This window comes from Branchiostoma lanceolatum, chromosome 2 (assembly GCF_035083965.1).
Source record: "Branchiostoma lanceolatum isolate klBraLanc5 chromosome 2, klBraLanc5.hap2, whole genome shotgun sequence".
Lineage (NCBI taxonomy): Eukaryota > Metazoa > Chordata > Leptocardii > Amphioxiformes > Branchiostomatidae > Branchiostoma > Branchiostoma lanceolatum.
Window position 1 is genome coordinate 35,689,347 of NC_089723.1, and position 13,278 is coordinate 35,702,624.

At 38.3% G+C, this 13,278-nt stretch overlaps 1 protein-coding gene across 1 annotated transcript in view; it reads left to right on the forward strand.

Annotated features, from left to right (window-relative positions):
• The first annotated feature begins 445 nt into the window (after window positions 1-445).
• The window catches only part of LOC136428857 (regulator of telomere elongation helicase 1-like), a 50,277-nt gene continuing 37,444 nt past the window's right edge, over window positions 446-13,278 (forward strand). The window contains exons 1-9 of the mRNA XM_066418659.1: window positions 446-745; window positions 2,635-2,851; window positions 3,882-3,978; window positions 4,389-4,473; window positions 6,950-7,010; window positions 7,162-7,237; window positions 9,138-9,222; window positions 12,393-12,458; window positions 12,883-13,024. Coding sequence (XP_066274756.1) covers window positions 644-745; window positions 2,635-2,851; window positions 3,882-3,978; window positions 4,389-4,473; window positions 6,950-7,010; window positions 7,162-7,237; window positions 9,138-9,222; window positions 12,393-12,458; window positions 12,883-13,024 — 931 coding nt within the window. The 5' untranslated portion in view covers window positions 446-643. The remainder of the gene's footprint in view (window positions 746-2,634; window positions 2,852-3,881; window positions 3,979-4,388; window positions 4,474-6,949; window positions 7,011-7,161; window positions 7,238-9,137; window positions 9,223-12,392; window positions 12,459-12,882; window positions 13,025-13,278) is intronic.

Genomic DNA, 13,278 nt, shown 5'->3' on the forward strand with positions numbered 1-13,278 from the left:
TTTGCGAGGCATGTTCAAACTTGTTTCTGCCCTGAGGGACTTTATATCTTAAATTGTATGTCAACATGTACCTTAAAACAGTTTTACCAATAAAAGAATTGATACAGTTGAGTTATAATGAACAACGTCCGGAATATTTCGCTCAGCAAGAAGAAAGTTTTGCATAACCCCCTAACCGAGGAAGCTTCCACTTAAAATTGGGGATTGAAGCTTTGCTTCAAGTAGTTCTTGTAGTCTTCTGATGATAATAAGTGATAGATAACATTTTAATTGTAAGTCAGGTAAAAGGAAAGTTTTGCTTTGAGCTTATGTGTTGACAAACTACTGTACTTCATGACTTTCTTGAGGTTACCACAATGGGTAAAAAAGGAGTCCCCCTTAATCTATGATGGACACGCCTTTCCATCAGCTGATTCAAGATGGCGGCAAAATGAAAATTTTGTCCTGTGCAATGGAACACACGGTAGAGTTAGCCGAACGACACTTCACCCTGAAGTCTCTACTCAGTCTGCTGCGTTTGCCAGATAACCAAGGCACAATATAGATCTTGGTATTTTTGTTCTGTATTTGTACAACGTTATAATTTGATAAGAGAAAGGGAAACCTTTGTCGTCGCACCACTCTCCCGGTCATCAACAAAACCATGGTGTTGTTGAAGATCCGCGGCGTGGACGTGGATTTCCCATTCGAGCCATACGCCTGTCAGCGGTCCTACATGGAGAAAGTCATCCAGTGTCTACAGGAGGTAATGTGTAGATCCGAAAGACATTTTCATCTACTCGCCTCATTTTTATTTTGAACATTAATTATGATTTTGAATGTCATAATATCATAATATGATTTATCACATTCAGTTGCGGTAGCCTCTTTGCTGTCTTGTCGCCGACTCTTGTGACCACACGGCATGGACAGTTGTTCTATCGTTTATTTTATACATTAGTTTAAGGCAGATATCAATCAGGATACACAGATTTTTTGCTTTTACAATTTAGTGGTATCTAATCCAGGTGTGTGCACTTGAACAACAGGCAATTCCCAATGCTATGTGCTTCGACAAACAATTTAGGGCAAGATATCTGTAACACTTGTTAATTCATAATTTTTGAAGTAGTGACATGAATATGAAAGTTTTGCTACGTTCATGGCCCCCATTATCAAGTTGCACTTAAGTTCCTTTATTGCTGGTAGGGGGTTCAATCGAGGTTAGGGTTTTCTCAATTTCTGCCTGTAAAAAAAGTTTGACACATTTTCTGACGTATAAAGTTATAACTTTAAGGGACTTATTTTTACACAAAAGTTTTTCGTGCGCTAATTTTTCATGGCAGGAACCCTCCCCAGGATTCTGATGCAGGAGATGAGATATGTAGTTCACACCTAACTCATAACAGCAGAAAAGAACAATATAGGCATTAGACACTATTGTCTGTTGTTTGTTGGCTATCAAAACAAGGTGATACATAAGAATGCAATGTTTTTACATTACAAATTAGGTTTCCTCTCATGTGCTTGCCAGTATATCACTGTACTAACTAGTACAGTGATATACTGGCAAGTACATGAGAGGAAGTAGGTTAATAGTAGACACTTCATCACTATCTGAGTATCTCCAAGCAGACACGTAGACATATTGTTTCAGTTTCTATTGCATAAAGGGCAATGAACAGAAAATATGTAGTGGGGGTGGCACATGATACAAAAACAATACCTTCATTTTTCATGGAGGTAAAAATAGGCCTGAAGCTTCTGTTTTAAATTCAAGGCCAGAACATTGACACAAACTGCTAGCAGTGCCTTAGGGGAAATCTGACAAAGCTGTGGTAGCGACGTGGAGGGAATATTACTGGGTAAAGTCTTATTGATTATTCTTGCGGGCCTGGCAGGTTATTAGGTCCTGTCGTAAAGTTTCCTTTTGATCTTGTGATTAAAGTTCGAAGCTCAAGGAATCTGAAATTAGTACCCCAAGGAAATATAAATATAGAGTCTTATTATATGATACTTAGGAAAGAATGGTACATGTATGCTAAAATGGAATAAGAATACTAGTACTTTTTTTTACCTCCAATAAAACATACATAAAGCTTAATTTAAGGCTATTGTCAATTTTCACAATACTTTTTATTAGTCTGTATGTGTCATTCATCTAACTTTATGAACATATACCAGAGTGTCAAATACAGACTAAATTATAGTAGATAATAAATTTGTAGATTTTAAGTTGCAGATGATAAAGAAAAACACAAGTTGAATCACCTACTGGTAAGATGAAAGTCAGTACATTTATACCAAGGTAGTCCTCCATGAATTATGCTCAACTTTCTTTTTGCTTTCTCAACAGAATTTGGTACATTCAATCCTTTAGATAGATTCAATTACATTCTAGAAGAGGATAACCCTAGTACTGTGTACTTAACACATATAGATATATACAAATGCATAATAAAGAATGTTTAGACCTTAGAACTATTAGTATACTATAATACTTTGAACTCAACATGTTGATTTATTCATTTACTTGTGCGTAGGTTAATTCATTTCTATCCACTTGTTTGTATGTATAGTTGTAGAACTAGAAGACCTTGCGAAAGTCCCTGTCCTTTTTTTATGTAAAGAAAAATTGTTGTATCATTTCCTCAGGGCACCAATGGAGTTTTGGAGAGTCCCACAGGAACAGGGAAGACCCTGTGCCTCCTCTGCGCCACCCTTGCCTGGCGCTCAGCATATGTGGCCAAGATGCAGTTTGAAGGACTTAAGCAACAATTCACGAAAGACGAGGATGGACAGTCCGCCTACGGCGAAACGCTGGCCAATCAGTTGGGAGGGGCAGCTGGATGGGGAAACACTGAACAAGCTGGTAGGAAAATTAACTATTTTACTTTTGACAATATACTGTAAATGCAGAAATGTTCTCTGTAGTTTTATGTTTGCGGTTTTAAACCACTTAAAACCACCGCGAACATTTTTATTCAGTACTGTAGCAGTATGTGGCTATTGCGCTGCCGCAAACTTAACGAACGCTTCATTTTTTGCCTTAGCGCGAAATTGAAACCGCGCGAAATTAAAACCACACGAACTTGAATGCATTTACAGTACTGTAAATGGATGTTGCAGAGATTTCATTTCACGATAGGGAGAAAATGGAGTGTTCCCGGTGGTTTTATGTTTGCTGTTGAAGCAATAGGGGATCCGGAGGTAGGAGGCAAAAGACAGAACAGCCATTTTTACGGTGGTCTTGATATAGCTATTATTAGATATCTGCTGACCGCAGGATTCACATCGACATGTGCATAATTCCCCATCAATATCGCTGGTAAGGAGTGCAGTACAACGTACACATAGGTGATGTATCGCAGTGTCTAGACCCTGCACTATTTACAATGTTGGCTGCTGACCCAGCTTGCGTGCTGTAATTTGGCCGTAACGTTGGCGATATGAATCACAAGTCAATAATGGCTCTGCACAACATATCTGGAGGCCTGGGGATCAACTTTAATCAGATCCGCATGGACCAAGGAAGATTGGTCGTTAAAGATTTGGGCAATTGTCTTAAAGGATGCTATTTTTGTAGGTAGGAGGATGCATGTGGAAGTGGAATGTAATTTTAGAACATTTTCTCATCAGAAGTTTTCAATATATACAGCTGACAGCCAAGATTTACAGACCAATAGAACAATATCATTCGGCAATGAATAATTGAATCTATTAGAATGTGGGCACTGGTTTCAATTTTTCTTTTCAAACAATTTCTGCTTGAGCAATTGCAAGCAAGTCACATAAATGCCAGTTACAATTCGTAAATTGCACAAAGTCACTGTTATAGGCAATACCTGCTTACAGTTAAATCATTCATTTGAAATAATCATTTCTTATTTTCCCATTTCTAGCCGGTCCCTTTATGGAGATACCTAAGATAATCTATGCCTCCCGCACCCACTCCCAGCTGTCTCAGGCAGTGGCTGAACTGAAGAACACTTCCTACAGGTGGGCAGTAATAGATCATGAAGCCTAGTAGTCATCTATAAAGTTCTTAGGATGCACTGCTTTAATTTGTAAAATTTACCTCTGTGAACAAGGAGGCATTGTTGTTGGTGTGGCCCTGTCTACCTGTCTGTCTGTCTGTGTTTCTTTTAATTCTTCATATACGTTGTATGTGGCAAAGATACAGTTTGATGCATCAGCATAATAAATACAGAATGTAAGCTCTGGATGGATTTTGTTGACATTTCTGTTCTTACACATACTAGTACAAACACTGTCAAAAAACTCACTCACTCACTCATCTCCGCCGCTTTTCAGTCTTTTACTGAGGCGGGCCGTCAATGTTTTGAAAAAAGGAAAAAGTTTAACATTAACAGATCCTTGTTTCTTTTATTTCTTTTTGTTTTGCTTAGCAACCTGAAAGTGTGCATTCTTGGGTCCAGAGAACAGCTGTGTATTCATCCTGAGGTACAGGAACAGAACAACAACTCTGCAAAGGTTAGTAGATATATATAAATAAATAAACAAATGAATAAACGGCTAAATAAATGAAAATATAGGAGAAATTTGAATAAATCATGCCAAAGCACTGGCCGGGAAATTGAACAATGACGGAAATGATGACAGAAAAAAAGTATTTTAAGGATTTTTCCACCATATCAATTGGAATTGGGATGACGGAAAAAGAATATTGAGCTTGCTTTCAAGAGCCCCCAGGGTAACTATAAAAGTATCATTATGAAAAGGACATAAAAAATAATGAGAGATTTGTTCAAGCAGGTGTTTTAGGATCATTCAGCCTTAGTAAAAGTTGTCCCTTCCCAGTAGAAGCTCATACAGGAGTTTTAGGATTTTGGAAAATTTACAGCCGCCTCAGTTTATTATACATGAATGGAACACAGGGATTGGCCAAGTGGTCTTGTAACAGGTCAGGAGAGACATTAATAGTCCCGACCATGGTCCGTGCCACGTTCGTCTCCTTATCAGTATCACACAGGCGCCGTTCTGAAGGGAAATTTATAGTAGCTGCACAATTCTGTTGGCAGTTGAAATGTCACTAGCAGCAGGAAATGTCATAATAGTGCATACTTGTTAAAAAATTTAAGGAGTATAAGCCATTTAAACAGCTGTATTTTTTTCAATCACTGCAAGAGTTTAAGGGATTTAGTTATTGAGTGACCAATTATCCTTAACATTTCTGGTATGTGCCAGAAATTTAATGGTGTTTGTTGCCACAATTCACTCAGACTATACCACAGTCAACACGAAAAAGTAGACTAAAATTATGACTGACATTGAATTGTGTTGTTGACTGTTGATTTGTTGGCTCTGGCCCACTTACAAGACACTACTATGAGTGGTAATGTCTTTGAAATATGATAATATCTATCAAATACCAAGAAATGGACATATATCATTTTAAGCCTCAAGGCGGGTAGACTGTTTGCAAAGTTGCAAGCTGAATATGGCTGACTACAATAAATTCATGCTTTGAATAGAAAACATGTTGCTATGTGAAGCGGATCAACATTATGGATTCTATGGATGTGTATGTCACGTGTGCTGTGAGCAAAGTTACGATAAAAATTAATAGCAGTCATGGCATAGTATGCTGCATGTACCAGCACATGTATACATGCAAGTGAACATTGTGCATATATAATGCAGATGTATAATGCTGATTTATATAACAATTAGTATATCATATATGTTCCGTAGCCCAGTTTTAGGTGTTGTAAATTATGTCACACAGCTGTCTATGGTACTAAAACACTGTCATTAGTCCTGAACACACTGACTGAGCTTGGTACTGAACAAACTATTATTTGTACTGAACATACAGTCTATGGTACTGAACACACTGTCCTTGGTACTGAACATGCTATCATTAGTCCTGAACACACAATCCTTGGCACTAAACACACTGTCCTTGGGACTGAACAAACTATTATTTGATGTAAAATGTAAAAGATGTAAAATGTATTTTATTGGCTTTTCGCAGTTTACATACACTGAATTAAAAGACCAATGTACAGTACGTTCACAATTTTAAACTGCTGTCGGCGTACATATAATCATATTCATATATAAATTCGGTACATAAAACACTTTCAAGACAATATTGTTTCTCCAACAAAATTAGCAACATTCGCAAATCTGGTGCAGAAAAAATATAACGTTACTAGTAACTGGTTACTGTACTGAACACTCCCAAGGCAAACACACCAAGATTCAGTAACCATACTGGTTAAGCAGTTTCGTGAGAAACGGTATCGGTGAGTTACTGAATCTCAGTGTATTTGCCCTAGGAATGTTCAGTTTGTGCCCATTACGTGTGCATCTACCCGAGATTTCGGATCTTCTACTCGGTAGCCAGTGTTCAAATTGGGAACCTAGCAGAGATCTGCCAAACTTCAAACAAAGTCTCTCGCGCCTTTCAGACAGGGTGGTGAGACCCAGCTGGGCCAGTGCCTCCGCATATCCAGGGTAGTCTCTGCAGGGGATGATGCGGCAGGCTCTTCTTTGAATTCTCTCCAGCTTTGTACTGAACATACAGTCTATGGTACTGAACACACTGTCCTTGGTACTAAACATGCTATCATTAGTCCTGAACACACAATCCTTGGCACTAAACACACTGTCCTTGTTACTGAACATACAGTCTATGGTACAGAACACATTGTCCTTGGTACTGAACATACAGTCTATGGTACAGAACACATTGTCCTTGGTACTGAACACAGTCTATGGTACTGAGCACACTGTCCTTGGTACTGAACACACTGTCCTTGGGACCGGGGTATGTTGCTTGCTACACAAATAATTTCCAAGTCGTTGTCCTTCTTTGTTGGGGAGGCTGTATGACACACATAAGACCTACAAGGAAAACATAATACACACACACCGACACATGCACACACAGCTACAAAGTACAGAACAATATATGTGAAACTTTTCTGTCCCCATTCCACAGGTTCACATGTGCAAGGCAAAGACATCATCTCGACTCTGTGCCTTTTACAACAACTTAGATGGTAAGTTTGCATTATTATTCTTTTCTATTACACTTTACTTAAGATAGATATTTGACTCTTTGCAGAGAAAATAACACAGGCAGGTATTTTTTATGATAACAATGGCTTGGATTGTTAAGCTTTGCTCTTTACCATGAATTTCTTTCTTCAGAAAAGAAAAGTGAGAAAGAGTTCACAGAGGCTCCTCTAGACATTGAGGACTTGGTCAAAGCAGGCAAAAAGCACAAGTAAGTAAACTCTCTTTGATTACAACGTTTTACTTTTAGATAATGATGCTAAAGATGTATTTTCCTAGCAATATTATAAAGGGGATTTCTTCAAATCTGTGATATGAAAAAAATTATGATTCATAGAATGAAAATGTACATTAAATTACATGAGAAAGGTTTATGAATAGATTGTCATTTCACCAAGTTAAGAGTAATGGCCTAAGAGAAAGCTGGTGCAACCCTCACACAAGAGGTAACCTGTTTTATGAGCCTGCACTGTCTCTGAATCTTAAATCTAACATGCTTATTGTGCCTGTCGATGTCAGTAGTATTTATATAAAGAAACGTCTGGATTCTTTTACCTAAAATCCAGTCAAATTTTGATACATCCCTAGGGTAATGGACCGTAATTTTCTCTGATTCCATCATTTTTGATTCAGCAGTTTTCTTGGAAATTATTGGAGATATTGACTGATGAGGGATGAGATATAATTACAATTTTCAGCTTCAATCGATATCTGTTATGTATTAATCTGAGTAAGATACATGCATACATTGTATGTGCTACGTAACATTTATCACAATGTTCTGTGATACGTACATGCAAGGATCTGATATCTTGAGGGATCTTCAAAATGTACCATTATTATATTTGATACCTTTTGATAAATTCTGAATTCATAGCTCTGTTGTTGTCTTTTCTTTGGGATTCACACTTATTGTCTTGTTAACATTAAATCCTGAAACTTAATCCTGAAACATTAGACTGAGTCTAGTTTAATACTTTGGTAAAACTAGAAGATGCAGAATGATTGATCACTTTTGGCCTGCATGGTTTGGCCTAAGCTTCTGTGGGAATCTTGCACTCAGTCCTATTACTGCTCACACAATGGTTCAAAGGAACTGATAAATCCTCATCTCAATTGAGTTATCTAGTTTGACATGCAAGCATTTCGAGTATTGACCAAAGAAAAACCAAATTGAATGTAATTGTTTAGAATGATTCTTACAATTGCCGTTTTCCTTAGTAAGCACCTCCTTTGCTTTAGAAAAAAATCACAACTTTTGTTGACTGAAAAATCACCAACTTCCTCTTAACATTAATATTTAGCTGTTTGAAATGACTATATCTTTCCTCATCAATTGATTTATCTAGTTTGACAAAAAAGGATTCAGGTATTGACTAAAGCAAACCTAATGTATATGTAATTGCTTAAGAGTGTATTTTTTTTACACAATGAAGTTGATGATCCCATTTTTCTTAAGCAGAGGTCAGGAATTATCCTATTCAATTAAATTGTACTCCCTCCATCTCAACTCCTTCAACATCATCTGCCAAAATAAATAAGATTCCAGAACTATTATTGACGGAAGAATCAACAGTCCCCTCTTTGCATCTGTTCAGAGCTGTCTCCAGGACCCGTCCCTCCGTCCAGGACAGAAAGTTGCTTGTTGGGATGGAAAATTGTCACCCTGTCCGCCCAAGAAATGAGAACTCTAAGACATGAAATTGATGAAAATGTATTTTTCTGGGCTTAAAATTACAGATTAAACAAAGATAATTACAATTGTGGCTCTGAAACAATGAGAGGGACGGAGAAAAAAATCTCGAGCTTGAGACAGCCCTGCATCTGTTTAATAGATAAACTGTAATTCACTTTATCTTTACGGTAGCAAAATTTCATGGTGTAAGGAAACTGGACATTTTAACTGAACTTCACGGTGGTGCCAAGTGATTTACAGAACGGATAATTATGTGAAGGAGTCATATATATTATTACAACAGGTTTTTCACGGTGATGATAAGTTCACGGTACAGAGGTGTCCGTGAAAACAGTGAACATAAAGTTACAGTGAAAGAATTGCAGTATACGTTTTCGTTGTTTCATGTAGACTGATTTGCAGATGTTTTATGCAGGGTCTGCCCCTATTTCATGGCACGTGAGCTGAAGACGTCTGCCGACATCATCTTCATGCCTTACAACTATCTACTGGATCCAAAGGTACCCGCCAGTGTTTTTATTTGTAATCCATAGATGATATAGACTGATCTATTACGAACTGTATAATGCTCCACTAATGTATTTATCCCAATTAAAGAAATCAATGCATTTCCTGATTTGGGGCTAGCTGTGGACAAATTTGAGTTGAAACGTAAAATGAAAAAAACTAAATAAATCTAAAACTAAAAAATAAAGTATGCATCCCTTCTCCACTGATCTTGAACATATTTGAACCAAATGAATTCAAATTTATGGTGTTCCTTCTCTTTTCTCTGGGTGATTTTGCTTAAATCAAGGACTTCTAGTAGTTCTACATTATGGTTGCCCAACGGTGCCTCAGCGATGGCCGTATAGTAGAAAGGGGGCCTTACAAATACTGTAAAGGCAGAAACGTTCGCAGGGTTTTAATTTCGCAGTAGGGAGGAGATGGAGTGTTCGCAGTGGTTTTGAGGTCGCATTTGAAACAATATTAGCGCTACAGTCGCACAATGGAACGGCTTTTCGCAGTGGTTTTAAGTTCGCGGTTAAGAGTTCACCTTAAAAACAGCGAACATAAAACTACCACGAACATTTCTGCATTTACAGTACTACATGTAGAATACAGACAAGCCCCGTAGAGCACCATTTTGAGACAGTCTCTGCTTCCACCAGACGGATTAGTTTGCAGGCAAGGGAGCGCAGATTGACATCATCATTGGATCAATACCTTAGTCCCCATTTATCAGAATCTGATGACAGTAAGACGGCAGTCGTAGGAATTTATCATTCTTGGCACACGTCTGCCCCTTTGGACTGCAGCATACAATTTTTACAATCTTCCTCTGAAAAATATATGCCTTTTTCTCAACACGTAACAACCTTTATTACATACTTTGTATGCAAGGGGTGGCCCTTGTTGAAACTGCTAGCTTGACTGCGACACTGTGCTTTCAGAATCTCTTTGCGAAAACCAACCTATTTTATGGGTAATCTGTCCACATTTGGTATGTAGTGATTGCCCTATGTGAGGTACATTTTCATGGTCATTTAGCTATATCGTACATAAGGTACCGTATTTCGAGCTTGAATTACATGTAGGTAATGAATGTGCTGGCAGAATTTCTACAGCCAGTTATACTGCTGGGCTGAAAAATTACCACATGTGCAGACTTACAAATTAAAAGTCGTGAACAGTATAAGCCAGACAAAAGTTCTTGTACTTCCTATACATCATTGAAGCTCAATGCATCTATAGTGAGCAAAAAAAATTGCAAAAGGTCTGCATATAGAGTGACTGCATAGAGTGTTTTACTATTTTACATCCAATTTGGTATGTTATTTACTCAAAGTGGACCAAGGCTCTTATGGTGACGTTTACAACACATTTTAGAGGCCATTCTGCCCAGGCATGAGGCATAGCCTTATATGGCCAGAGCCTATCCCATGCTCTCTGGCGTGCAGTAACTGAGATCAGAAGACCCATCAATGGATGGGGCAGTAATCCACCGCAGTTTAACCCCCCGTATGGGACAACCAGTGCCCATTTCCAGCTGGGTGAACTGGGACAACCGTGGGTAGAAAATGTAAATCACTGAGAGACAGCATTGTCAGCATTACGATGAGAGCGTCTTGACTACGATGTAAGATAAAACCTCATGATGACTGTTTTTCATACAGGGCTCACGACACTGCTGTGCAAATTGGAGCTGTGCACCTGATTTTGACTGTGGGTGCACCTGCAGTACACCTAGATATTTTTATAGGCTATAGGGTAATATTGTACAATAGTGTACATGTAGTAGGCAGAGTATTCTTTAAATATGAAAAGTATCAGAAAAAGCAATGCAATCTTTGTTGTACTTCATGATCATGTATTACTTGTTAAAAAGAATTTGAAGTTTCTTGTAGAAGTTCATAAGGCCACAGCAAGTAAATTTTATGGATGACATCCTCCGCAGACTCCAAAATTAATGAGATAGGGCGAAAAAAAAACAAGGCGGGCAAAACAAAACAAGATTCCTATATTTTCAAATTTTGAGATCATAAATCTTGTTAAACAAGAGTTGAGGCGACGAAATATGATATCATGACCAACAGGTCTTTTATTCCTGTATTCAACCAATGAGGTTTCATATATGATAAAAAACCTCCTTGATTCAACAGTAAACATGTCCTTGTGTATACATCTCAATAGACTAACTACAACAAATGCAGAAAAGAGCTTGTTGTACCATCATCTGAACCAACTACACTGGGTATTCATATGCGATGAAACACCTTGTGTATACAGCTCAATTAATTAGAACCCCCCCCCCCCCATTATTTATATAATTTCCTTGCTAGAACAAATGCAGAAAACAGCTTGTTATTATACCATCATGGGCAGGAACTACACTGGGTATTCATATGCAATGAAACACCTTAGAGTTAGACTGTCAACATTAAACTGTTGTTGAAGATGTGTATACAGCTCAATTAACTAGAACAAACGCAGAAAACAGCTTGTCATACCATCATGAGCAGGAACAACACTGGGTATTCATATGCAATGAAACACCTTAGCCTGTCAACGTTTACGACATATTTGCTAATTTTTGGCATGTTGACCACCGTCGGAGGGCAATGAAATTTCTTGTTTTTTATTTCGAAATCAGGCGAAAATTAATGAGCGCGCTGATGTCATCCATAAAATTTACTTGCTGTGGCCTAAGAGTAGCAGTAGGGTTTGGGATAAGGTTTTGCTTCTTTATTTTTTTATGTTGGAAACCCAAAATTATTTCTGTGCACCTTAATCTTAGTAATCACCCTGTGCACCTGTTTCCAAAAAGGAAGTTCGAGCAGCTAAATTTTTAGTATAGGTGCACCAGTGCACCTGTTCCCAAAAATGAAGCTTGAGCCCTGATACACGTAAATGGCCCATGTTCTTCAGTTAATCACATACATGTGTATGCCTTGCAGACCATTACTGTTAGGCTCATCTATTGCATAGACCATTAGGGCGGGGAGCATGTTGGCCTGATCATGAGACGGGGATAATGGTCCTCACCGTCTGGTGGTTTGTGATGGCAAAGTGCAGCCGTACAAGAAATGATGACACGCACGCACAATGTAGTACATAACGCAGAACAAATGGACGTTTGTAGACATATGTATGGCTCCCGTGTGTAACAGAAGTTTTATCCTCACTGCAGTCGCGGAAGGCCCACGGCATAGACCTTAAGAGTCACATCATTGTGTTTGATGAAGCCCACAACTTGGTGAGTTGTTCTGGTCTCCCCAACTTCTAGGATCAAAAGTATATTGTAATGTTACATGCAACACTTATCTCCTTGCTGTGTTATGCTGTTGTTTTGTGATTTTGAAACTTTTGGTACCAAATCCATAATTACTGTAAATCTTAAAATGTTTATACATTCTTTTTTTTTTTGCTGTTGAAATCATGATACTGCAAATAGTTGTTTTTTTTAAGCTACAGTATTGTTTTGACTATAAACTTGGAACATGTACAAACACTATTGAAGACACTTTTCATAAATAAACTTATCGGTGATATATATTTGATGATATCGTACCAGTCCTGTATTGCACCGACTATATTATCATAAATGTATCTTGTAGCTTGTAAGACAGCAACATCCACTTGTTGGATCGATCCCTCCATTACCTACCACCATGTTACAGGAGAAAATGTGTGAGGAATCGTCGTCCTTTGACCTGACGTCCTACGACCTGGCCTCCTGTGTAGAGGAGCTGGACAACCTCCACAAGTCGGTGGCTGAGATCGAAGTGCTGAACGAGAAGTTTCAAACAGAATCATCAACACGTGAGTTTCTTTGTGCTTCAAGGCGTAACACACAAGGTTTGTACTGAAGAGTACAAGCTGCATATCCGGATAGATTTAGTTGATATCCACTCACACAGGTCCCCTACTCTTTTTGATAAGTGTGGTGGGTTCTTTTACGTGCTCGAGGGGTCGCTCTCCTTAAACAAGACCTGATGAGTCCACTTAACATCCTATCCAAGGGATGTCTGTAAGAGCTGTTATTAGCCCCTGTCACACAGCACGCGCACGGAAAT